General features: G+C 42.3%; 1 protein-coding gene across 1 annotated transcript; it reads left to right on the top strand.

The window, feature by feature from the left end:
• The first annotated feature begins 733 nt into the window (after positions 1–733).
• Positions 734–25,383, top strand: LOC106604694 (alpha-1,3-mannosyl-glycoprotein 4-beta-N-acetylglucosaminyltransferase B). The gene is made up of 15 exons (XM_082975163.1): positions 734–1,074; positions 8,750–8,908; positions 11,668–11,799; positions 12,092–12,225; positions 15,146–15,192; positions 15,355–15,468; positions 15,629–15,704; positions 15,800–15,914; positions 16,650–16,780; positions 16,940–17,047; positions 17,245–17,438; positions 18,566–18,644; positions 23,418–23,493; positions 23,913–24,025; positions 24,610–25,383. Exons 1-15 carry the CDS (start codon positions 990–992, stop codon positions 24,625–24,627), a joined length of 1,581 nt encoding a protein of 526 aa, XP_082831289.1. The 5' UTR covers positions 734–989; the 3' UTR covers positions 24,628–25,383.
• Positions 25,384–25,951: the final 568 nt, after the last annotated feature.

Below are 25,951 nucleotides of genomic sequence, written 5' to 3'. Positions count from 1 at the left end.
GTAATCGGGTCAGAGTCAGGCAGGTACAGAACGGCAGGCAGGCTCGGGATCAGGGCAGGCAGAATGGTCAGAACCGGGGAAACTAGGAAACAGAAACTTGAGAAAATAGGAAGACTGGAAAGCACACTGGTAAGACAAGACGAACTGGCAAGAGACAAACAGCGAACACAGGTATAAATGCACAGGGGATAATGGGGAAGATGGGCGACACCTGGAGGGGGGTGGAGACAAGCACAAAGACAGATGAAACCGATCAGGGTGTGACACTAGGTTGAACTCAAATTCAAATCGAGAGACTGAAAAATAGCTTCTATCTCAAGGCTATCAGACTGTAAAACAGCCATCACTAACACAGAGAGGCTGCTGCCTACAAACAGACTTGAAATCATTGGCCACTTTAATAAATTATCACTAATTATCACTTAATAACGCCACTTTAACAATGTTTACATATCTTGCATTACTCATCCCATATGTATATACTCTATTTCATACCATCTATTCCATCCCTTTACTTAGATTTGTGTGTATTAGGTAGTTGTTGTGGAATTGATAGATTACTTGTTAGATATTGCTGCACTGTCGGAACTACATGTCCAAGCATTTCGCTACACTCGCAATAACATCTGCTAACCATGTGTATGTGACCAATCGAATTTGATTTGATTTTGAAATCACGCAGTTCAACAATTGCCCAATAGGTGGGGTTGAGACCGCGCTGAGACAGGCGCACCTCAACTGTCGCATCACCTTTTCAAGGAAATGTTGTAGGCTAACCAGGGGTTGTCATGTATGTCAATCTATTTTATGAAGAGATAAGGAAGTGACTTTCAGGCTTTTCATCATAGGATGTCCTTGGCGCTGTCATGGAGTAAACGCGAGAAGAACCTGAGTGGACTATCACCTGTGAATTAATTTGAACGGCAGCACTGTTTTCAGCATAAACCGAAGTCAGACGGAAGTTTTCTATTGACAGTTGGAGAGATGAGATGAGGCTCACCCATATAAAACTTGGATGTATTCTGGCTTGTGCTTTTCTCTCTCTAACCTGGTTTACCGCTCATAATGGAAATGGTAAGGTGTCGCACGTCACACTATTCTGTTTACATTATGATGTATTAGGCTACAAACTTTTTTCAAAAGGTAAAACCTTGTACATTACTGAATTCACTTTTCTATTGTTTTCAAATGGTAATACTGGAAGCTAAATACGTGATAAATTTAAAATTATAAACTGAGTGGTTCGAGCCCTGAATGCTGAATAGTTGACAGCCGTGGTACGACAAAACATTTATTTTTACTGCTCCAATTACGTTGGTAACCAGTTGTGGTATATGGCCAATATACCACGGCTAAGGGCTGTGTCCAGGCACTCCGCGATGCATTGTGCATAAGAACAGTCCTTAGGCGTGGTATTTCGGCCATATACCACACCCCCTCATGTTTTATTTCTTAATTATACAATGGGTGGGTCTAATCCGAATGCTGATTGGTTAAAACTGCATTCCAGCCGGTGTCTATTCCACAAGTTACCACTGGCTAAAGCTATGAAGTTGAAATGCCTATTTACTCTGTTCCATCTGACTGCGCAATCCGCTGTCTCATCAGCCCAGCTAGGCAATATAAAGAGCATCTAGACATTATCTCACATTTCTTTTAGACTAACATTTAGTTAACAACAGCAGAGATTAATATAAACCTTGCTGTCAGTCTCTCTGGACATTTGCAACATTGTTTCAATATTCAAATTCGATCTCCAGGATGAGCCTGATAGGCAGGCAGCGTTTCTTAGCCAATCGAAATCATAAATTGTCTGGCATCATTTTTATGGATAAATACAAAGAAATGTAAATTGAAAAAAGGTCAAACGAAAGAAGTGCAGCTAGTTTGCAGTCTTTTCAGCTTCAGTTTGAAGTGATTGTGTTAGCTGTGTTGTTGGCTAGCTCCTCTGAAAACAGTGTCCTGACGAGTGAGCACATTTTCTATGCCAAGAAAAATTGCCCCTCATCAAATCAAATTTTATCGGTCCCATACATGTGTTTAGCAGATGTTATTGCGGGTGTAGCGAAATGCTAGTGCTTCTAGTTCCGACAGTGCAGCAATTTCTAACAAGTAATATCTAACAATTTCACAACAATTATCTAATACACACAAATCTAAGTAAAGGAATGTAATTAAGAATATATAAATACATGGATGAGCAATGTCAGAGTGGCATAGACTAAGATACAGTAGAATAGTATAGAATACAGTATATACATATTAGAAGAGTAATGCAGGATATGTAAACATTATTAAAGTGAATAGTGTTCTATTATTAAAGTGGCCAGAGATTTCAAGTCTGTGTATGTAGGCAGAAGCCTCTCTGTGCTAGTGATGGCTATTTAACAGTCTGATGGCCTTGAGATAGAAGCTGTTTTTCAGTCTCTCGGTCCCAGCTTTGATGCACCTGTACTGACCTCGTCTTCTGGATGATAGCGGGGTGAACAGGCAGTGGCTCGGGTGATTGTTGTCCCTTGATGATCTTTTTGGCCTTCCTGTGACATCGGGTGCTGTAGGTGTCCTGGAGGGCAGGTAATTTGCCCCCGGTGATGTGTTGTGCAGACCACACCCCTCTCTGGAGAGTCCTGCGGTTGTGGGCAGTGCAGTTGCCATACCAGGCGGGATACAGCCCGACAGGATGCTCTCAATTGTGCATCTGTAAAAGTCTGTGAGGGTTTTAGGTGACAAGCCAAATTTCTTTCTTTCCACCTTCTCCACTGCTGTCTCGTCGATGGGGGGGGGGGGGGGGGGGGGGGGTGCTCCCTCTGCTATTTCCTGAAGTCAATGATCATCTCCTTTGTTTTGTTTACGTTGAGTGAGAGGTTATTTTCCTGACATCACACTCCCAGAGCCCTAGCTCATTGTTATGGATGTATCCAAATAAATGTCACTAGAAAACAGCTAAAACTAATGCAAAATCAGCTACTTTGCTGTTATTCTCGCTGGACTTTTTGACGTGACTGTAAGTTAGCCGTCGTTGGCTTGTTAACAAGCAAGGGATAAGAACGTTGCCAGCCAGTATGAGACTGAATGACTGGGTCGCTTCTCTGGCAACCAAACCAATAGAACGAACGACCAGCCGGCTTGAGTAGCAACCCTAGATTTTTGTCGGGACTATATCTTGTGGAAGGATGAAATAGTATGAATAAATAACATTTTTATGAAAATATGTAAATCATTATTTGAATGTTGGTAAGCCATTGTATGAAAGTGATAATGCCCTCGAAGCCGTTGTTTGGAGGATATATTGGCACGGTTTGCCAATATAACAACACCCGTGCCAATATATCCACCAAACACCGGCTTCTCGGGCATTATCACTTAATTGTAAATTGGGTCGTTCAAGTCCTCAATGCTGATTGGCTGACAGCCATGGTAAATCAGAACGTATACCACGGGTATGACAAAACATTTATTTTTACCACTCTAATTACCTTGGTATCCAGTTTATAATAGCAATAAGGCACCTTGGGTAGTTTGTGGTATATGGCCAATATACCGCGGCTAAGTGCTGTGTCCCGGCACTCCTTATTGCGTTGTGCATAAGAACAGCCCTTAGCCGTGGTATATTAGCCATATACCACACCTCCTCGGGCCTTATTGCTTAGTTATATTGAATCATATAGGTCTACCTAGAATTTGAATGGTTCTCATCTAGATGTATTGCCATGATTCTGCAACACCAGGCGCCGCGTTTATAAACATTGTATAAGTACAAAATATACCCCAAAATGTGCGTGCGCAAGTTTTAATGCAAAAGTTGGCATTTATTTAAAAATATATTTTGATGTGAGAATGTGCTCACCACCCTGCAAACCTTAGACCATGTATAAGCACATCTGTTAGTGATTGTAATAATTTTTGTATTGCAAGCTGGCAAGTAAATAAAAAAATAAATAAAAAAACGAAAAACATATATTAACAATGCAGCCATTAGTGAGAAAAGCGACACTCTGTTTTTTATTTTTGGAATATAAAATAATTAGACATAGGAATCTTTTTTTCTATTTTATTTTCATAACCAATGCAGAATATATTCTCACCTTTTCTGGCCATGATATTCCCCAAGGACCCATACAACAAATAACCATGCACATCTCTCATTTAATTGGACCTAGTAGCCTGGTACAGTGCCTTGCGAAAGTATTCGGCCCCCTTGAACTTTTCGACCTTTTGCCACATTTCAGGCTTCAAACATAAAGATATAAAACTGTATTTTTTTGTGAAGAATCAACAACAAGTGGGACACAATCATGAAGTGGGACGAAATTTATTGGATATTTCAAACTTTTTTAACAAATAAAAAACTGAAAAATTGGGCGTGCAAAATTATTCAGCCCCTTTACTTTCAGTGCAGCAAACTCTCTCCAGAAGTTCAGTGAGGATCTCTGAATGATTCAATGTTGACCTAAATGACTAATGATGATAAATAGAAATCCACCTGTGTGTAATCAAGTCTCCGTATAAATGCACCTGCTCTGTGATAGTCTCAGAGGTCCGTTTAAAGCGCAGAGAGCATCATGAAGAACAAGGAACACACCAGGCAGGTCCGAGATACTGTTGTGGAGAAGTTTAAAGCCGGATTTGGATACAAAAATATTTCCCAAGCTTTAAACATCTCAAGGAGCACTGTGCAAGCGATAATATTGAAATGGAAGGAGTATCAGACCACTGCAAATCTACGAAGACCCGGCCGTCCCTCTAAACTTTCAGCTCATACAAGGAGAAGACTGATCAGAGATGCAAACAAGAGGCCCATGATCACTCTGGATGAACTGCAGAGATCTACAGCTGAGGTGGGAGACTCTGTCCATAGGACAACAATCAGTCGTATACTGTACAAATCTGGCCTTTATGGAAGAGTGGCAAGAAGAAAGCCATTTCTTAAAGATATCCATAAAAAGTGTCATTTAAAGTTTGCCACTAGCCACCTGGGAGACACACCAAACATGTGGAAGAAGGTGCTCTGGTCAGATGAAACCAAAATCGAACTTTTTGGCAACAATGCAAAACGTTATGTTTGGCGTAAAAGCAACACAGCCCATCACCCTGAACACACCATCCCCACTGTCAAACATGGTGGTGGCAGCATCATGGTTTGGGCCTGCTTTTCTTCAGCAGGGGCAGGGAAGATGGTTAAAATTGATGGGAAGATGGATGGAGCCAAATACAGGACCATTCTGGAAGAAAACCTGATGGAGTCTGCAAAAGACCTGAGACTGGGACGGAGATTTGTCTTCCAACAAGACAATGATCCAAAACATAAAGCAAAATCTACAATGGAATGGTTCACAAATAAACATATCCAGGTGTTAGAATGGCCAAGTCAAAGTCCAGACCTGAATCCAATCGAGAATCTGTGGAAAGAACTGAAAACTGCTGTTCACAAACGCTCTCCATCCAACCTCACTGAGCTCGAGCTGTTTTGCAAGGAGGAATGGGCAAAAATGTCAGTCTCTCGATGTGCAAAACTGATAGAGACATACCCCAAGCGACTTACAGCTGTAATCGCAGCAAAAGGTGGCGCTACAAAGTATTAATTTAAGGGGGCTGAATAATTTTGCACGGCCAATTTTTCAGTTTTTTATTTGTTAAAAAAGTTTGAAATATCCAATAAATTTCGTCCCACTTCATGATTGTGTCCCACTTGTTGTTGATTCTTCACAAAAAATTACAGTTTTATATCTTTATGTTTGAAGCCTGAAATGTGGCAAAAGGTCGAAAAGTTCAAGGGGGCCGAATACTTTCACAAGGCACTGTAAATAGATAGGCTATATGTATTTCAAGTTTTGCAATATCATAGGCAGCAGGGTTTATAATACCGGTATAACAGTCTAATTTAAGAGCTGATATATTATATGTATCAAGCAAACTATTTACCAAGAGAGTTTTCATCTAGATTTTTCCTAGTTGTCTATTTACCACCACAAACCGATGCTGGCACTAAGACCGCATTCAACAAGCTGTAAAGGCCATAAGCAAACAAGAAAATGCACATCCAGAGGCGGCGCGTCTCTTGGCCGGTGATTTTAATGCAGGGAAACTGAAATCCGTTACCAGTATTTCACCTGTGCAACTAGAGGCGACAAAATTATAGATCACCTTTACTCCACACACAGAAATGCATACAAGGCTCTCCCTTTGGCAAATCTGACCATAGCTTTATCCTCCTGATTCCAGTTTACAAGCAACAACTCAAAAAGGAAGTACCAGTGACGGAAGTGGTCCGATGATGTTAAGCTACAGGACTGTTATGTTCCGGGATTCATCCGGTAACATTGAGGCGTTTGCCACATCATTCACCGGCTTCTTTCATAAGTGCTTTGACGACGTCTTCCCCACAGTGACCATACGTTTATATCCCAACAAGAAGCCATGGATTACAGGCTATATCCACACTGAGCTATTGGCTAAAACTGCAGCTTTCAAGGAGTGGACACTTATGCGGAAGCTTAGAAGGAATCCCTCTACGACCTCCGACAAGCCATCAAACAGGCAAAGTGGCAATACAGGACAAAGGTGGACTCCTACTACACCGGCTCTGACACTCGGTGGATGTGCGCAAGTGAAATGCCTTGTATGCTCGCTTCAAGGCAAGCAACACTGAACCATTGTTTACGAGGACGCATACTTGCATGCGCTGACCAGCTGGAAAGTGTCTTCACTGACCTTTTCAACCTCTCCCTGACCCAGTCTGTAATACCTACGTGTTTCAAGCAGACCACCATAGTCCCTGTGCCCAAGATAACCTGTCTAAATGACTATCGCCCAATAGCACTCACATCTGTAGCCATAAAATGCTTTGAAAGGCTGGTCACAGCTCACATCAACACCATCATCTCAGACACCCTGAACCCACTCCAATTTGCATAACACCCCAACAGATCCACAGATGACACAATCTCCATTGCTCGCCTCACTGCCCTCTCCCACTTGGACAAGAGGAACACTTATGTGAGAATGTTGTTCATCGACTACAGCTCTGCGTTCAACACCATAGTGCCCTCCAAGCTCATCACTAAGCTCAGGACTTTGGGACTGAACACCTCCCTCGGCAGCTGGATCCTGGACTTCTTTACGGGCCTCCCCGATGTGGTGAGGGTAGGCAGCAACACATCTTCCACGTTGACCCTCAACGGGGGCCCCTCAGAGGTGTGTGTTTAGTCCCCTTCTGTACACCCTGTTCACCCATGACTGCGTGGCTGCGCACAACTCCAACACCATCATTAAATTTGCTGACGGCACAACGGTTGTAGGCCTGATCACTGACAATGATGAGACGGCCTATAGGGAGGAATTTAGTGATGTGGCAGTGTGGTGCCAGGACAACAAATGCTCCCTCAACGTCAGCAAGACAAAGGAGCTGATTGTGGACTACAGGAAATGGAGGTCCGAGCACAACCCTATCCACATCGACAGGGCTGTAGTGGAGCGGGTAGAGAGCTTCAAGTTCCCCCGTGTCCACATCACTTAGAAATGAACATGGTCCATACAACACAGTCATGAAGAAGGCACGACAAATTCTTCTTCCCCCTCTGGGCTGAAATAAATTGGCATGGGCCCTCAGATCCTTTTGACTGGCTGCATCACCGCTTGTTATGGCAACTGCAAGGCACCCGACCGTAAGGCGCTACAGAGGGTAGTGCGTACGGCCCAGTACATCACTGGTGCCTGAGCTCCCTGCCATCCAGGACATCTATACCAGGTGGTGTCAAAGGAAGGCACTAAAAATTGTCAAAGACTCCAGCCATCCAAGTCAGACTTTTCTCGCTGCCACCACATGGCAAGTGGTACTGATGCACCAAGTCTGGAACCAACAGGACCCTGAACAGCTTCTACCCCCAAGCCATCAGACTGCTAAATAGTTAACCAAATAGCTGCCTGAATTTGCACTAACTCTTTAGACTCATCACATATGCTGCTGCTACTGTTTATTATCAACCCTGTTGCCTAGTCACTTTACTCCTACCTATATGTAAATATCTACCTCAATTACCTCTTACCCATACACATCGACCCGGTCCTTGAACCATGTGTACTGTATAGCCAAGTTATCGTTACTCATTGTGTATTTATTCCTTGTGTTATTATTTCTCCATTATTTTTCTATTTCTCTCTGCATTGTTGGGAAGGACCTGTAAGTTAGCATTTGACTGTTAGTCTACACCTGTTGTTTACGAAGCATGTGACATACAATTTCACAGATTTTGATTCAATGACTTAAAAACCACTAGCGTGTGAGTTCCTTGTTGTCTGGGGAACACCATTCCTTTTCTGCTTCAGACAAGTAACCCAGTAACTAAAACACAGGGTTTGTTCTTTGAGGAACTATTTGGTATGAATGGGGTTGTCATGGAAATCACAGCAGTGGAACGGGACTATGGGAAGATTAGCCTATACCTTTTGCTGTCCTGCACCCAACTACTCAATATATTTGCAAATGTAATGTCAATGGAGCTTTTTCAAATACATACTTTCAAACATTGACTTGTAACTGTTATACTCTCTCTATCTCTTCTTATCTCTTTCTGTCACGCAACTGTATGGGTGCGTGTGTGTGTGTGTGTGTGTGTGTGTGTGTGTGTGTGTGTGTGTGTGTGTGTGTGTGTGTGTGTGTGTGTGTGTGTGTGTGTGTGTGTGTGTGTGTGTGTGTGTGTGTGTGTGTGTGTGCCTGTCGGTATGTGTACACGCGTGTGTGTATGTGTAGATGAGGATGAACCCCCCCACCACCCAGATATGATCCAGCTGTATGAACGTCTGCTGGCTGCAGAGTTCAGGGGGGAGCTGCTGTCCAGGGAGCTCAGCAGTGTTCTGACCAGCCTGAGGAACCTCACCACACCTAACAAGTCCTCCACTAATACCCCAGGTGAGGGGACAGAGTTATCATGTTATCATCAGTGTACAGTCGCATCGCAGGTGATAGTACAGCCATTCCACCGGGCACGCACAGGTTGAATCAACGTTGTTTCCACGTCATTTTAATTAAATGACGTTGAACCAACAGAATATACAGTACCAGGCAAAAGTTTGGACACACCTACTCATTCCATGGTTTTTCTTTATATTTACTATTTTCTACATTGTAGAATAATAGTGAAGACATCAAAACTATGAAATAACACATATGAAATCATGTAGTAACCAAAAAAGTGTTAAAGAAATCAAATTTCTTTTTAGATTCTTCTTGCCATTTTCTCAACCAGCTTTTTTATGTATTTATTTTGTTTTTTATTTAACCTTTTATTTAATTACGGAAGTCAGTTAAGAACAAATTCTTATTTACAATGACGGCCTACCAAAAGGCAAAAGGCCTCCTGCGGGGACGGGGGCCTGGGATTCAAAAAATAAATACAACAATTTAACAAGGCAGCAACACATGACAACACAGCATGGTAGAAACACAACATGACAACAACATGGTAGCAACACAACATGGTAGCAGCACAAAAACATGGTACAAACATTATTGGGCAAAGTCAACAGAACAAAGGTCAAGAAGGTGGAGACAACAATACATCATACAAAGCAGCCACCACTGTCAGTAAGAGTGTCCATGATTGAGTCTTTGAATGAAGAGATTGAGATAAAACTGTCCAGTTTGAGTGCTCGTTGCAGCTCGTTCCAGTCGCTAGCTGCAGCGAACTGAAAATACGAGCGACCCAGAGATGTGTGTGCTTTGGGGAACTTTAACAGAATGTGACTGGCAGAACGGGTGTTGTATGTGGAGAATGAGGGCTGCATTAGATATCTCAGATAGGCGGGAGTGAGACCTAAGAGGGTTTTATAAATAAGCATCATCCAGTGGGTCTTGCGACGGGTATACAGAGATTACCAGTTTACAGAGGAGTATAGAGTGCAGTGATGTGTCCTATAAGGAGCATTGGTGGCAAATCTGATGGCCGAATGGTAAAGAATATCTAGCCTCTCGAGAGCACCCTTACCTGCCGATCTATAAATTATATCTCCGTAATCTAGCATGGGTAGGATGGTCATCTGAATCAGGGTTAGTTTGGCAGCTGGGGTGAAAGAGGAGCGATTACGATAGAGGAAACCAAGTCTAGATTTAATATGTGCTGAGAGAAGGACAGTGCATCCTCTAGCCATCCCAAGTACTTGTATGTGGTGACTACCTGAAGCTCTAAACCCTCAGAGGTAGCAATAACACCTGTGGGAAGAGGGGCATTCCTCTTACCAAACCACATGACCTTTATTTTGGAGGTGTTCAGAACAAGGTTAAGGGTAGAGAAAGCTTGTTGGACACTAAGAAAGCTTTGTTGTAGAGCATTTAACACAAAATCAGGGGAGGGGCCAGCTGAGTATAAGACTGTATCATCTGCATATAAATGGATGAGAGAGCTTCCTACTGCCTGAGCTATGTTGTTGATGTAAATTGAGAAGAGCATGGGGCCTAGGATTGAGCCTTGGGGTACTCCCTTGGTGACAGGCAGTGGCTGAGACAGCAGATTTTCTGACTTTATACACTGCACTCTTTGAGAGGGGTAGTTAGCAAACCAGGCCAAAGACCCCTCAGACACCAATACTCCTTAGCCGGCCCACAAGAATTGAATGGTTCATGCGGTAGTCACCTGGAATGCATTTCAATTAGCAGGTGTGCCTTGTTAAAAGTTAAATTGTGGAATTTCTTTTCTTCTTGAGCCAGTCAGTTGTGTTGTGACAAAGTAGGGTTGGTATACAGAAGATGGCCCTATTTTGTAAAAGGCCATATTATGGCAAGAACAGCTCAAATAAGCTAAGAGAAACAACAGTCCCTCATTACTTTTAGACATGAAGGTCAGTCAATCCGGAAAATTTCAAGAACTTTGAAGGTTTCTTCAAGTGCAGTCACATAAAGCAAGAAGCGCTATGATGAAGCTGGCTTTCATGAGGACCGCCACAGGAAAGGAAGACCGGGTTATCAAATTTGACCACAATGTCTGACCCAATGCCTCTCACGTTGGGGGTCTTTTAAAGACCATACGTGGGGGATATTTAGGTCAGTGTCAAAAATATACCAGTGCTTTCTGATAATGTTCTTAAATATATTCCCCAATGGTGAATTCCAAGAGCTCTTCCTGAGTCCCTGTATAGATCAGGAAAATATCATCCAAATATATCCGAATGAGGAGAATATTGGGGAGAAATGGGTTACGGTCTGGATTCAGCACCACCTGTACCACAAGCATTCCTAGATACAGGTTAGCATAATTAGGAGCCATAGTGCTCCCCATCGCTGTCCCTTTGGTCTGGAAGAAAAAGTCTCCTCTGAAGAGAAAATAGTTGGAGGTTAGTACCAGTTCAGTCCACAATACAATTGGTGCGAGGGAGAGCATTAAGGGGACGTTCATTAAGGTAGAACTTGAGGGCCTTAGATCTTAATGGATACATGCTTTTGATCAATGATGGTATCTTCCCGATTTCTCGTTGTCTCTCTCTCTCTCTCACCCCCTCTCTCACCCCCTCTCGCTGAACTTTTGAGAAGTCAAGATAAAACTGTAAGCAGTGTCAACAAAGCTAAATGAATTACCTCTCTCCACACTAAGTACTGCTGTAATATAAAGGATTGATTGTTTTATGTCTGACCGTTACTTGTGTGTTTGGTTTGGTTTCTGGTGGCATGGAGTGTAGAAGGACTGATAAAGAGAAATCTCAGTCTGCTGTCCTCCAGACTGCCCAACGCCTACCTCTACCTGCCCCACCTACGGGACCACCCAGACAGCCTGATTCCTAACGTGGTCCTGGGACAAGGCCGAACTGGAGGTGAGCGACGAGTCATGTAAAAATGTCTCTGGGTAAACGTGTCCTCTTTGACAAACCAGAGGGCTGTTAAAGTGAAAGGCTACAAAGCTTGGTGTGGTTTGCTAGTGTCAGTCTGTACTGTAGCCCGCAGCCTGTAACCCCTATCCTGCCACCTCACCCACCCTGCACAGTGTTGACTTTATTCCAGTGAATAGTTTACTTTAGTGTGTGTGTGTGTGTGTGTGTGTGTGTGTGTGTGTGTGTGTGTGTGTGTGTGTGTGTGTGTGTGTGTGCGTGTGTGTGTGTGTGTCAGTGTCCCTGGTATTGGGGATCCCTACAGTGAAGCGTCAGAAGCAGAGCTACCTGGTTAGCACCCTGAACTCCCTCCTCTACGACCTTTCACCTTCTGAACGGAACGACACCGTCATCATCATCTTTGTTGCCGAGGTAACCTGCTCAGATACCCTGATAGGGGCGTATAGAAACACATGGGATGGTCTTAGCCAATCAAACTGCTTTTAAAACAAAACACTTGACAGTAACAGTAGGCCCACATCATGTCACTTAAAGTGTCTTTTTTAGATGGGAATCATAAAAATAATTTACTTTTTAGATGGGGTAATGTAGCTTGAGGTGGGAAGACTACGGTCTGGTCTCTGCCTCGGGTCAAATCGACCTATTGTTATTAACGCAGAGTATCGACTGATTATGATGAAAAAAATGTAGTGATTCATTTTCAAGGAAAGACCTGCTAAACCTGTTGTGTGACTGTGCCTTTCAGAGGCCTAGGTACAGTATGTATGTTATAACACTACACACCTAAACTACAGGAATGGACGAGCACATTACGAGAAATGCCTGTTCTAGATTTCCAGTTAAGTAACTCATTCTAAAGACCTCAGATCAAACTATATAGCCCAAAACCATATGTCTATCTAAGCACATGGCTCTTATATAGCCCTCAAATTCAAATTTGTACTTTGAAGCCCGTTGCAGTGCTTTTTTCCATTATTTTTCTAATCAGGGACTGATTTAGACTTGGCACACCAATTCATTACCAGGTTGAACGGAAGACCAGCAGTAGTCTGGAACTCGTAGGGTAGGATTTGAATACTTCTGGTATATAGTATGCGCAAAAAATAAATAAGAGTCTTGCTAGCCAGGACACATTCATTTTCACAATTTCACTAAAATCATTCAAATCAATAAATCATAGCACGTTTTTGGGCTCATTCAGTAGTTTTTGCCTGATTTAGGTCTAATCATGTTGAAAAATATTGTTAATAGTACCATTTATATTCCTAAAACACAAGTAGAAAAGTCTACTGTTGCTGCTTCCTGTCGTCATGTATTTTTGTATGTTAAAACACCCATTTTTAATGTCCAAGTTTATAATCAATATTTTGAAATAAGTGATATGATGATATGTTGAAGACGGATACATACAAATTACTCCCTATACACACCTGTCACACTTGTGTTCAGATTGCTTGTATTTTGCTAAATTAGTACCATAACTGCCCAGGCATCGACATTTACCATGAGGTCACTCCAGACTGAAATCTACTGTAATCAATAGCGTGCGCAGATTTAATCTCTCACATCGATATTGTATGGAAATCAATGGAACCAGGACAATTCGCTGCCGTTTCATGTGTCATTGGCCATCTTCTGAAAGACAAACCACAACGAAGTTGCGTATACTACATAAACAGTATATACCTGTCGATACATAAACCTGTAGTAGCCATTTGTCAACTCATGTCCTTGTGGGACAGTGTTTACAGTAGATATGGCCAATACGAAAAAGGACACACTTTTGACTGGATAATTTTTAACAAATCATCTCTCCACAGGAAGTTCTAAATAGTGACAGGGATTGGCTCTCATTTGAGTGATAGCTTGACTGTCAAATCCATGTATTTGTTTGTGGCTAGTGGCTTTTATAAAGAGAGCACCCGAATTTCCCTTGCCATTTTAAAAAAACGTTTATTTAACTAGGCAAGTCAGTTAAAAACAAATTCTTATTTTCAATGACAGCCTTGGAACAGTGGGTTAACTGCCTTGTTCAAGGGCAGAACGACAGCTTTGTACATTGTCAGCTCGGGGATTCGAACTTGCAACCTTTCGGTTACTAGCCCAATGCTCTAACCACTAGGCTACCCTGCTGCCCCTTTTGAGCTAAGTCCTGTGATGGACAGGTGTGTATGATAAAATCAACAGTACCAAACCAAAGATATGAATCTGTTTTAATGCAATCAATTTACTGTGCCTTTAGAAAGTATTTTCATACCCCTTGAATTTTTTACATTTTGTTGTGTTACATCCTGAATTTAAAATGGATTCATTTCAGATTCTGTGTCACTGGCCTAGACACAATTTAATTAAAAATGAAAAGCTGAAATGTCTTCAGTCAATAAGTATTCAACCCTTTTGTTATGGCAAGTCTAAATATGGTCAGGAGTACAAATTGCTTAACAAGTCACATAATAAGTTGCATGGCCTCACTCTGTGGATTAATAGTGTTTAACATTAAGTTTTAAATGACTACCTCATCTCTGTACCGCACACATACAATTATCTTTAAGGTCCTTCAGTCGTGCAGTGAATTTCAAACATGGATTCAACCACAAAGACCAGGGAGGTTTTCCAATGCCTTGCAAAGTAGAGCACCAATTGTTAGATGGGTGATTAAAAATGTAAAAAAGCAGACATTGAGTTTCCCTTTGAGCATGGTGAAGTTATTAATAACACTTTGGATGATGTATCAATACACCCAGTCACTACAAAGATACAGGCGTCCTTCCTAACACAGTTGCCAGCGAGGAAGAAAACCTCTCATGGATTTCACCATAAGGCCAATGGTGACTGTGATTGGAGAAAACTGAGGATGGATAACCAACATTGTAGTTACTCCACGATACTAACCTAAATGAGTGAAAAGGAGGAAGCCTGTACAGAATCAAAATATTCCAAAGCATGCATCCTGTTTGCAATAAGGCACTAAAGTAAAACTGCAAACCATTGATTCTACTGCACACACCCCTCTAGTAACATTACCTCATGTTTCATCTACATTGATTCTAATGCACACACACACACCCCTCTAGTAACATTACCTCATGTTTCATCTACATTGATTCTACTGCACACACACACCCCTCTAGTAACATTACCTCATGTTTCATCTACACTGATTCTACTGCACACACACACCCCTCTAGTAACATTACCTCATGTTTCATCTACATTGATTCTACTGCACACACACACCCCTCTAGTAACATTACCTCATGTTTCAGGTTTGCTTTCACTGGATTCCCCCTTCTCTCATTTATTCCCCCTTCTCTCTGTATCTTTATTTCAGACGGATGCAGAATACGTCAACAGTGTAGCAGAACTCCTAGAGAAGAAGTGAGAAGTTTTGGTAGTTTGTGATTGTAATTTGACTGTTGTTGGCTATGTTTTGTACTTTAAAAATGTTTTGCTGTGTTTTTTGTAGTTTGACTGTGTTTTGTAGTTGGTCTGTTTCTTCACGGTGTTTTGTAGTTTACCTGTGGTTGTGTGTGGCTGTAGTTTTCCTAAGGATGTGCACTCAGGCCTGTTGGAGGTAGTGTCCCCTTCTCAGTACTTCTACCCCAACTTCAGCAGACTCAGGGAAACCTTCGGAGACTCCAAGGAGAGAGTCAAGTGAGAAACGGACTCATGCACAACCCAACACAGTCCAACACATACAGACACGTGGTCTTACAATCATGGAAAAAAAAATAAAAATGAAATCGAAGTCTAACACGTCACATCATGTGCACCTGCAGTAAGTGGTTTGGGTTGTGGTTGTGGTTGTTTTCAGATGGCGCACAAAGCAGAACTTGGATTATAGCTTCCTGATGCTCTACGCCCAGGAGAAGGGAACCTATTATGTACAGGTGGGGTCAGAGTTCCATCTCTCTGATTGGCCAGTCAGTCTGAAATCATATTAATTTATTAACACATCCTCATAAAAAAAAAATTGTGTTGTCAGTTGGAGGATGACATCGTGGCTAATCCTGGTTACTCTCAGACCATGAAAACATACGTCAGAAAGCTGGCCACCGATGACTGGATGTTCCTGGAGTTCTCTCAGCTCGGCTTCATCGGTGAGTCTATGCTCTTCTGTGAAAGTGTCTGTTCTCAGGGCTTCTGGAAAAGGAGGGCGTAGTTAGTAGTAAGGCAACTGTGGGAACTAAAGCAGATGAACACACAATTTATTTATTACCTTTATTTAATGAGGGAAGTTACTGAGAAAAACACACACTAACAGATGGGAGTATGTACACGTGTATGTGGATAAAATACACTCATGACTCTCCTTTCCGGGACAGATACAAGGCCCTCTCTTCGGCAAATCAGGTCACACACACCACCTGCTCCTCCCCACTTATAGGCAGAAACTTAATCAGGAAACACCCATGGTAAGGACTGTTCATCGTTGGTCTGACCAATCGGAATCTATGCTTCAAGACCGTTTTGATCACGCGGACTGGGAAGTGTACCGGGTCACCTCTGGGAATAGTATTGACGTATACACTGACTTAGTGACCGGGTTCATCAGGAAGTGCATAGAGGATGTTGTTCCTACTGTGACCATTATAACTTGGATAGATGACAGCATGTTCCTACTGTGACGATTAGAACAAAAACAGTGGATAGATGGCAGCATTCACACAAAACATTAAAAACCGCGAATCACCGCTTTTAACCACTGCAAGGTGACTGGGAACATGGACTTGTACAAACAGACCGGCTATGACCTCACTTTGGTTATTCTCCTCACAATGTCTTAAGTCATTTTACTTTATTTATTGTGTGTGTGTGTTTTATATCTTTATCAGGCAAGATGTTCCGAGCCCGTGATCTACCAATGATAGCAGAATTCTTTCTGATGTTCTACAAAGACAAGCCCATTGATTGGCTGTTGGACCACATCCTGTGGGTGAAGGCTTGTAACCCAGAAAAAGATGCTGTGAGTTGTGCACAACAAAAGAAAGTATTTTGCTCAAGAGAATAAAATGAAAGGGATTATAAAATGTAGAGTCCAAACTCGTCAAACTTCAGTTTGTGAGTGAACTATTCCTTTATTCAATTGACAGTTGATGGGTTTTCCATATTTTGTCCCGTCCAGAAAGACTGCAACCTGCAGAAGGGCCTGCTCAAGCTGAGATATAAACCCTCTCTGTTTCAACATGTAGGCCTTCACTCCTCTCTGCCTGGGAAGCTACAGAAACTGAAAGTAAGCACTTTCTCCCTCTCTCTCTCTCTCTGAACCCTTCTCTCTCTCTCTCTCTCTCTCTCTCTCTCTCTCTCTCTCCGCGCTCTCTCTCTCTCTCTCCCCCTCCCTCCCTCTTGTTCTACCCCCTCTCTGGTGTGTGTTTGTGCAGGATAAAGACATATAGTGGAAGTTATAATTAAAGTGTCTGTTTTGTCCAGGATAAGGACTTTGGAAAGGTGCCACTGTTCACTGCCCACACTAACCCTCCTGCAAGGCTGAGCAGTAGTCTGAAGCACTACCAGCAGCACACCCTGGAGAGGGCCTACAAGGGCGAGGACTTCTTCTGGGGCTTGACCCCTACCGCCAAGGACTTCATACTGCTCAGCTTCCCACAGCCACGCACTGTCACCCGGTCAGTAGACACCACAGGTCCACAGGTTGCCGGTGACACCTCAATTGGGGAGGACGGGCTCATAATAATGGCTGGAATGGTATCGAACAAATGAAACATGTTTTCCATGTGGTTGATATCACTCCGTTCCAGCCATTATTATGAGCTATCCTCCCCTCCGCAGCCTCCTGTGTTGGACACACACACACACACACACACACACACACACACACCCCCCCCGGAATTAGAACTCCAACCACAGGTCACATTTGAAATATTGCCTACTTGACGCTGACTCCAGTTCCATCTGTGTACCTGCTTGTATAAAGGTTGTTGAACAGACTTTGTGGGTTGTCACTGTGGTTTCCCACTTGTCACAGTCATTATCAACATGGAATCCAGATGGTCATGTTTGCCCTGCCCTAATACCACAGAGCAATGTTGTTTCCTAACCCTCTAGACTAACACGTTTGGCCGTGTGTGATCGTCATCAACACACTGTGATTAGACACACAGTGAGTATCTTCATGAGCATGTTCAAAGGCAGCAGCATACCACCCTGTATCCCAGCGCTGGCTTGCTTCTGAAGCTAAGCAGGGTTGGTCCTGGTCAGTCCCTGGATGGGAGACCTGATGCTGCTGGAAGTGGTGTTGGAAGGCCAGTAAGAGGTACCCTTTCCTCTGGTCTAAAAAAAAAAGAATCCCAGGGCAGTGATGGGAGACATTGCCCTGTGTAGGGTGCTGTCTTTTGGATGGGATGTTAAATGGGTGTCTGGACTCTCTGTGGTCACTAAAGATTCCATGGCACTTATCATAAGAGTAGGGGTGTTAACCCTGGTGTCCTGGCTAAATTCCCAATCTGGCTCTCAAAATCATGTTCACTTAATCATCCCCAGTTTACAATGGCTCATTCATCTCCCCTGTAACTATTCCCCAGGTTGTTGCCGTAAATGAGAATGTGTTCTCAGTTAATTTACCTGGTAAAATAAGGGATAAATAAAACAATAGAGATTAAGGTAATGACTTGACATTTAAAAGGGGCGACTTAGCGTAAAGCTCTCCACTTCATTGTGATGATTTAAAGCATGAGAGGGATATTCTCCGTTGGCCAAACCAACTGGTAATAAATAGGTGATTCTGTCTCTCCAGGTACCTGTTTCGCAGTGGAAACATCGAGAGCAACGGAGACCAGTTTTATAACACCACCGTGGCGGTGCTCCCTAGTGATGTGAGTGCCACGGAGGTCACACTAACTGCCAACAGTGTTTGTGTGTGTGCGCGAGTGTGTGTCATGGAGCTGGTCTAAGAGACTCTGGCTCCCAGATGTTAGGTCCTGGAGACTAAGTAACAAGGTGATGGGAAACGCCAACCACAACATGCTATCTGCTAACACGCTGATGGCCTGTGTGTGTAAACGGAATATCCAGGTGAACAAAAAGGAGAGCAGTCATTGATAAAATTCAGTACGACACTCCCAGAACAGAAGCATAGAAAATGTCTAAGAGCCTCTTGGAGACAGGCCCTTTATATCCTAATCAGACTGTACCAGAATGTTCTGTAAACATCAGCCCGGGAGGCTGCTACAGAATCACACAGTGTTCATAGTGTCATCAATAGAATAATAATCAGTGTGTCCTTAGTGCCTTCAGTAGCTCTGATGTCAATCACTACCCACAGATATGAGAACAAACCATAACGCTCAGTAACTAGTCTAGGCACCGTCAACCCACACACAAACAGTGTCACAAATAGAGCATAGGAAATCATGTATAAAAGTGCTAAGCACTGTGTTAATTACTCTTAACTGAATGTGAACTTTATTCATCTTAAATATTCCCATTAGTAATCTTAATGTAAACCTATGCAATCGCCGTATGCCTTTGGAGGGCAATATACACTAATGCTAGTAGATACAGGTTGTGTCACAAAGGGCTAGGGTTATATTGGATTTGTTCCATAGACCTCTGTTCACATTGTGGTTGTGTGGCTATTTCAGTTGAAAGTATGCTAATTCAATGACTGTACTCCCTAGAACTTTGTCTTTCTTAATGGTTGTTTTCCATAGAACTATGCAATTGTTGCAGATCTAGTCCATATTTCAGTGATTATGGACATTGATTTTGCATTCTCAAGCTCTGCTGAATGTGATCTGAGATAGTGAAGAAAATACATTGTAACCAATGTTCCCTCTAATCTTTTTCAGCACCGAGCAAATTTCAGGTCTGCTCAGCGCAAATGTGAAAATTGTGAAAATTCAGTGCAACATCCAGCGCGCGTTTACTATGAACACTGAGGCTCTACCCGCTTTAAGTTAGTTTTAACAGTTGTCAAGTAGGCTACTGTGACTATTTGATCATAATGTAGGCCTATCAGAGTGGCCTACCATCAAAAACAATTTGTTCTACAATTTTAACATGGAAATAGCTGTTCGATCATTCAGCCTACAGTAGTGGCTAATGTGTGGTGTTCAATGTAGGCCTACATTCAATGAGACTTAAAAAAAAACATGCAGGTCTTGACATCCTTCAGACAAGGTGACTGAACATGTTGTTGTGTTGTTTGATGCAAGAAACCACTTTACAAAATAAAATGCATTATTATTCCCATAGCATTATTACAGAGAATCAGAGAAATTATGCTACCCTCTGCCTATTGGCTTATTCAAGCCTGTTTGAAAATACAACACTGCCCCTTTAAGACCAAAAAAACGCTCTTTATCTGACTCGCTTTTCAAAGATGTCTAGAAATGTACACGTTTTGGGCACTAGTAGAAAGCAGTTACTCCCCTATTGCTGACTACAAATTATCTATAACTGGGCTAATAACTCACTAACTATCAAAGGATATGAACAAAATGTGCACGACCGCTCATGCTGTAAACACAGTCCAGTTCAAAGTAAATGGCACAGATCCATTTATGGCAATGGTCTAATTGCATATAGGCCTACTGCAACTCTGATTTGTTTATTCCACACCGGTCTGTGTAGAGTACAGGCTGAGTAGTGCGTGTCAATGCAATAGAATCCTACTCCGATGTGTTCTGCCTATAACAAAATCTTTTGAATAGTTAGGTTTGTTTCGGTATGTTACATTGAAAGTGGCTAATATTGCGTTGATTCGATCACAATTGCCACAGTAAAAGGAAACATTAATAGTGTTAACAGGGAAAACTCTAGAACATTGGTCACCAACCTTTTCTGAGTCAAGATCACTTTGAATAAAAATGCAAGCTGAGATCTACCGCTCTTTTTTTTAACATTACTTAAAAAAATATAAGCCTATGCAGCATTATCCGTACAGTAGCAATGAGGTTTGTGCAGTAAGCTTTAGGCACAATACATTATCACCGCATATTGGCTTTGCTTGAATTGTCCTGCCAATGCATTGTTGTTCGGGACATTTAAAAAAATATATATTTCAAAACTTAAGGTAGGCTACAGTATATGATCACACTGGTAATAGATTTGTTGTTGTATTACTTGTGAAGCACAGCTGAGTGAGCATACATTTAAATAATTTGCTTTTTATTTTAATGTGCTGATGGTGCCTCAATCTGATGGTCAGTCTCAGCGGAGGTAGAGAGCAGCAGACTGAGGGTTCGGCTCTCAACATTCCTCCGCTCTCCCTTTCCTCCACTGACACTGACCAAAAAGGGACACTGTCTTCCAGCTGATGGCAAAACTCGAGTCACACCGCATTATTTCTGCCTCATGCACAAATTCATGTTGTTACTAATAATAACAACGCTAATAATAACTAATAATAACAACAACGCAAGCCTATAGGTACACTTTCCTATTCATTTATTACTGCTGCAGTGCTTGTTGTAGCGCTGAGTGGAAATAGCAAGAACACTCATTTTATGGCTTATAAAAGTGTTAACTAGAAATTGTTGACAGTGCTGAGTAAGAACTTAAACATGAACTCAGTCATAAAAACAGCATCTCTTAGCTGTGTTCGTTGACAGTCTCTCTCTAGTCAGGGTTTAAAACGTTTTGAAATCTCACTGTATCAACTTTACTGTAGCTTTCTTTTATGCCTGCTACGTTACTGCAGACAGACATAGTCATCTGAGCCATCCGATTGGCCAGAGGTACAGTGCCTTGCAAAAGTATTCATCCCCCTTGCCGTTTTTCCTATTTTGCTGCATTCAACCAGTAATTTAAATTGATTTTTATTTGGATTTCATATGATGGACATACACAAAATAGTCCAAATTGGTGAAGTGAAATTTAAAAAATAACTTGTTTCAAAAAATTCAAAAAGGAAAGGTGGTGCGTGCATATGTATTCACCCCCTTTGCTATGAAGCCCCTAAATAAGATCTGGTGCAACCAATTACCTTCAGAAGTCACATAATTAGTTAAATAAAGTCCACCTGTGTGCAATCTAAGTGTCACATGATCTGTCACATGATCTCAGTACATATACACCTGTTCTGAAAGGCCCCAGAGTCTGCAACACCACTAAGCAAGCGGCACCATGAAGACCAAGGAGCTCTCCAAGTCAGGGACAAAGTTGTGGAGAAGTACAGATCAGGGTTGGGTTATAAAAAAATATCAGAAACTTTGAACATCCCACAGAGCACCATTAAATCCATTATTAAAAAATGGAAAGAATATGGCACCACAACAAACCTGCCAAGAGAGGACCGCCCACCAAAACCGGGTAAGGAGGGCATTAATCAGAGAGGCAACAAAGAGACCAAAGATAACCCCGAAGGAGCTGCAAAGCTCCTCAGCGGAGATTGGAGTATCTGTCCATAAGACCACTTTAAGCCGTACACTCCACCGAGCTGGGCTTTATGGAAGAGTGGCCAGAGAAAAGCCATTGCTTAAAGAAAAAAATAAGCAAACACGTTTGGTGTTCGCCAAATATATGAAGGTACTCTGGTCAGATAATACTAAAATTGAGCTCTTTGGCCATCAAGGAAAATGCTATGTCTGGCGCAAACCTGACCCCTCTCATCACCCCGAGAACCTTATCCCTATGGGGATGTTTTTCATCAGCAGGGACTGGGAAACTGGTCAGAATTGAAGGAATGATGGATGACGCTAAATACAGGGAAATTCTTGAGGAAAACCCTTCCAAAGATTTGAGACTGGGACGGAGGTTCACCTTCCATCAGGACAATGACCCTAAGCATACTGCTAAAGCAACACTCAAGTGGTTTAAGGGGAAACATTTAAATGTCTTGGAATGGCCTAGTCAAAGCCCAGACCTCAGTCCAATTGAGAATCTGTGGTATGACTTAAAGATTGCTGTACACCAGCGGAACCCATCCAACTTGAAGGAGCTGGAGCAGTTTTGCTTGAAGAATGGTCAAAAATCCCAGTGGCTGGATTTGCCAAGCTAATAAAGACATACCCCAAGAGACTTGCAGCTGTAATTGCTGCAAAAGGTGTCTCTACAAAGTATTGACTTTTGGGGGGGGTGAATAGTTAAGCACGCTCAAGTTCTCAGTTTTTTTGTCTTATTTCTTTTTTGTTTCACATAAATAGAACAAAGTGGAGGGGGGATCTGTACACCCCCCCCCCCCCTTTTTTTTTTTTTAATTCCAGGTTGTAAGGCAACAAAATATGAAAAATACCAAGGGGGTGAATACTTTCGCAAGCCACTAACTCAATAGTGCACTTGATTTGCTTTCTGGGCCCACCGGGAAGGCAGAGTTCAGACACATGAAATAGTTCAAAATGGAAACAGTTTGCCTACCTGGTGCGCAGGGCAGCTGAATCGGGTGCACCTATCACCAACAGCCCGAGACGAAAAAAACAAAATAAGAACATAAGGCTTTATCGTTGAGTTTTTTACAGAATTGTTTGTCGATCGACCGGTTGGTGACCACTGCTCTTGAAAGTTGAGTGAAGTTCAATCTCGTGCTTCTCTCTGTGGGCTGATAGTCTCGAGGGAACTGTGCAGCAATCTCTGGGCTACTGCAAGCGTGCGCAGTTTAGAGGGAACATTTATTATAACATGGTGTAACATGTGTTTTTCCTCTCCAGAGCTCAGTGAGAGACAGACTGGTGGGTGGCCAGTCTCCTCAATACAAAGGATCTTATGGAGGCTTCATAGTGATTGGTACATGAGTTTCAATATTCTATATCATTACTAGAACAGGAGTTTTTACTGAACATATGACGTGACCAGGAAAAACTATTTAGGGACCAGAATAAGGGGAAAAACTCCCATCTCATATTATTACCCAAACACATGTCAGAGGCAGACACAGCTCCATCAAAGTGTTGTTCTGTGTATCAGGATGATTCTGAATCATAGAAATACAATGGCTAGAATGATCACTCCCCTTCAAGTCAAGGTACCATGATGTGTGGATCAGCAGCCATAATGAGTGTACCAACGGGCTATGTCCCACTGTGGGCTGTTTTGTACATGACTGGTTATACTGTTATAATATACTGTATATTCTGCCAGGTTGTTCAGAATAATGCTACATTCAGGTAACTGATATGTTTTAAATGTTTGAGTCATGTTTGTAGGTTGTTTTGTGGATGGAGTGGCTGAGGGACAGATAGACGCACAGATGCAGCCCATCTCTGCATTACGTCTACTGGTACATAGCGACTCTGACATGTGGGTCCTGCTCAGCGAGGTGAGCTGTGTGGTGTGTGTGTGTGTCTGTGTGTATGTCTGTGCTCGTGCGTGTGAGGAAGTGACAGGAAATAGTTGTTTTATTAGTCAGTCTCAATGATTGAATAGATGTAACGGTGTTTTGAAACCGCTTCTAGGTGCTCCACTGAAAGAGGAAGAGGACTTGTTTCACTAGAAAAACATGTCACATTCCTACCTAGTTCCCTCTCTAAACTTAGAGGCGACTCTGTGAACTTATTCACAATAACAATAAGTGTCCTTGGTACCTTCAGTAGCTCTGACGTCAACCGCTATCAACAGATATGAGAACAAACCATTACATTCAGTAACTAGTCTAGTGACCACCCGTACACAAATGAGTGTCACCAGTAGAGCATGGGAAATCACGTGTATTACAGAATGGGAAAACATAAATATGTTAAGCATTCATTATGTTCATTAGTAATAACTTGGGGGGGATTAGGGATGCGTACAAGAGTGTGTCTGTACTTATGTAATGAGTGATGACAGTTTGAATTGAACACACTGCAGGATTACATCAGCTAAGGTTTGGTTAACGCTCATGCTTCTCTCTCTGTCTGTCAGATATTTATTCAACTTTAAGGGAGAAACTTTGGAGGGCATGCGCTGCTCGCCTGTAACTCCACACCTGGATGAACAGTGACCTCTATTGGACATAGACAGTCAATGCAGTTCCTCCAATCACCTCACCTGCTACTGTATGGAAGCACACACACACACACACACACACTGTGGATGTTCTCTTTATGCACAACGGAGAATTGTTCAACCTTTGACTATAATGTGAATCTGGAGGAGAAAGTATGTTTTTCTGTTGCTAAATGAGTTTGTCAATCAACTTGAGCACTTCTACATTTGTGGAAGACTTTATACTGGGCACCAGCTTTCAGCTGTGGCTTTAGTCTCAGTTCTCTAGAGGGAAAACATGATTAACATGTACAGGGCTATGATAGTGTAAGAACGATAGGTTTAGTGAGAGGTGAATGGATTGATACCCTCGGTGAGTAATGGATGCAATGTACTGTGTTGTGTGTAAGAAAAAATATGGACCGATGCAATTGTTTGTATTAGTGTATTATTGACACTGTTTGAGCAAGTGTGCGTGAGTTCATGTCTCTGGCCAAAATGCTGTAGATCAGGTTCATTCCTCAAGTAGCTTTTTTGCCATGTGGATTTCTATGTAAATCTTCTGTTGTGTTTCTGGTACTGAACTGCTAGTTTCAATGGGGATCACTGGAGAGCAGCCACTCCACATGTATATACAGTACATATGTGTTACTATGTGCTGTAAATAAAGAACAAACATGAAAGCATTCTTGAATGTGTATAACAATTGAACTGCTTGGCAAATTCAATTTTTTTCCCAACCCTTACAGTAGATAGAAAACACAGGTTACCTCTACTCTCTACAAACAAGAACATTGTCTGACATTACAGTACTTATATTCACAGATGTGACCAAGTTGATGAGTAGCATTTGCTCAGTCAGGTCACTGCTAATGTTCCCCAGCAGGGGGCACTACTACTGCACAAGTCTAGCAGCTGGGTCAACTCAACAATCACTTCTATGGAGAATATATGGGGAGATTCTTAATTGGGTTTTCCTCTCCTCCGGATTTGAAAACACATCCCAGTTAGCCGGTGGGAGAATACATCCGTGTATCATCGGCTGGAGGAGGCAATCAAGGAGAAGGGCAAACTCCTCCTTTCGCCTTTTAACGAAGACACTCCTACATACGGCGACCACTAATCAGTTTCCATCTCACGGAGGACTGAGGATTCAAGGAGGACAGACTTGTTCCAAATTGAGAATCTCCCAGAGAAATTCCTCTTATCCAATTCAATGGATTGACCTTAAAAAGGGAATGACCTTCAATCTAAGGATTTGTATGTCAACTGAATATCA

Source organism: Salmo salar, chromosome 05 (genome assembly GCF_965601325.2).
Source record: "Salmo salar chromosome 05, fSalSal1, whole genome shotgun sequence".
Classification (NCBI taxonomy): domain Eukaryota; kingdom Metazoa; phylum Chordata; class Actinopteri; order Salmoniformes; family Salmonidae; genus Salmo; species Salmo salar.
The sequence above is the reverse complement of the archived record's forward strand: the minus strand, read 5'-3'. Positions and strand labels throughout refer to the sequence as shown.

Coding starts and splice junctions, on each gene's coding strand:
- LOC106604694 (XM_082975163.1), top strand. CDS start 990: ATGAGGCTCACCCATATAAAACTTGGATGTATTCTGGCTTGTGCTTTT. Junction 15,915..16,649: donor CTCTCAGCTCGGCTTCATCG/GTGAGTCTATGC, acceptor TATCTTTATCAG/GCAAGATGTTCCGAGCCCGT. Junction 23,494..23,912: donor TGGAGGCTTCATAGTGATTG/GTACATGAGTTT, acceptor TCATGTTTGTAG/GTTGTTTTGTGGATGGAGTG.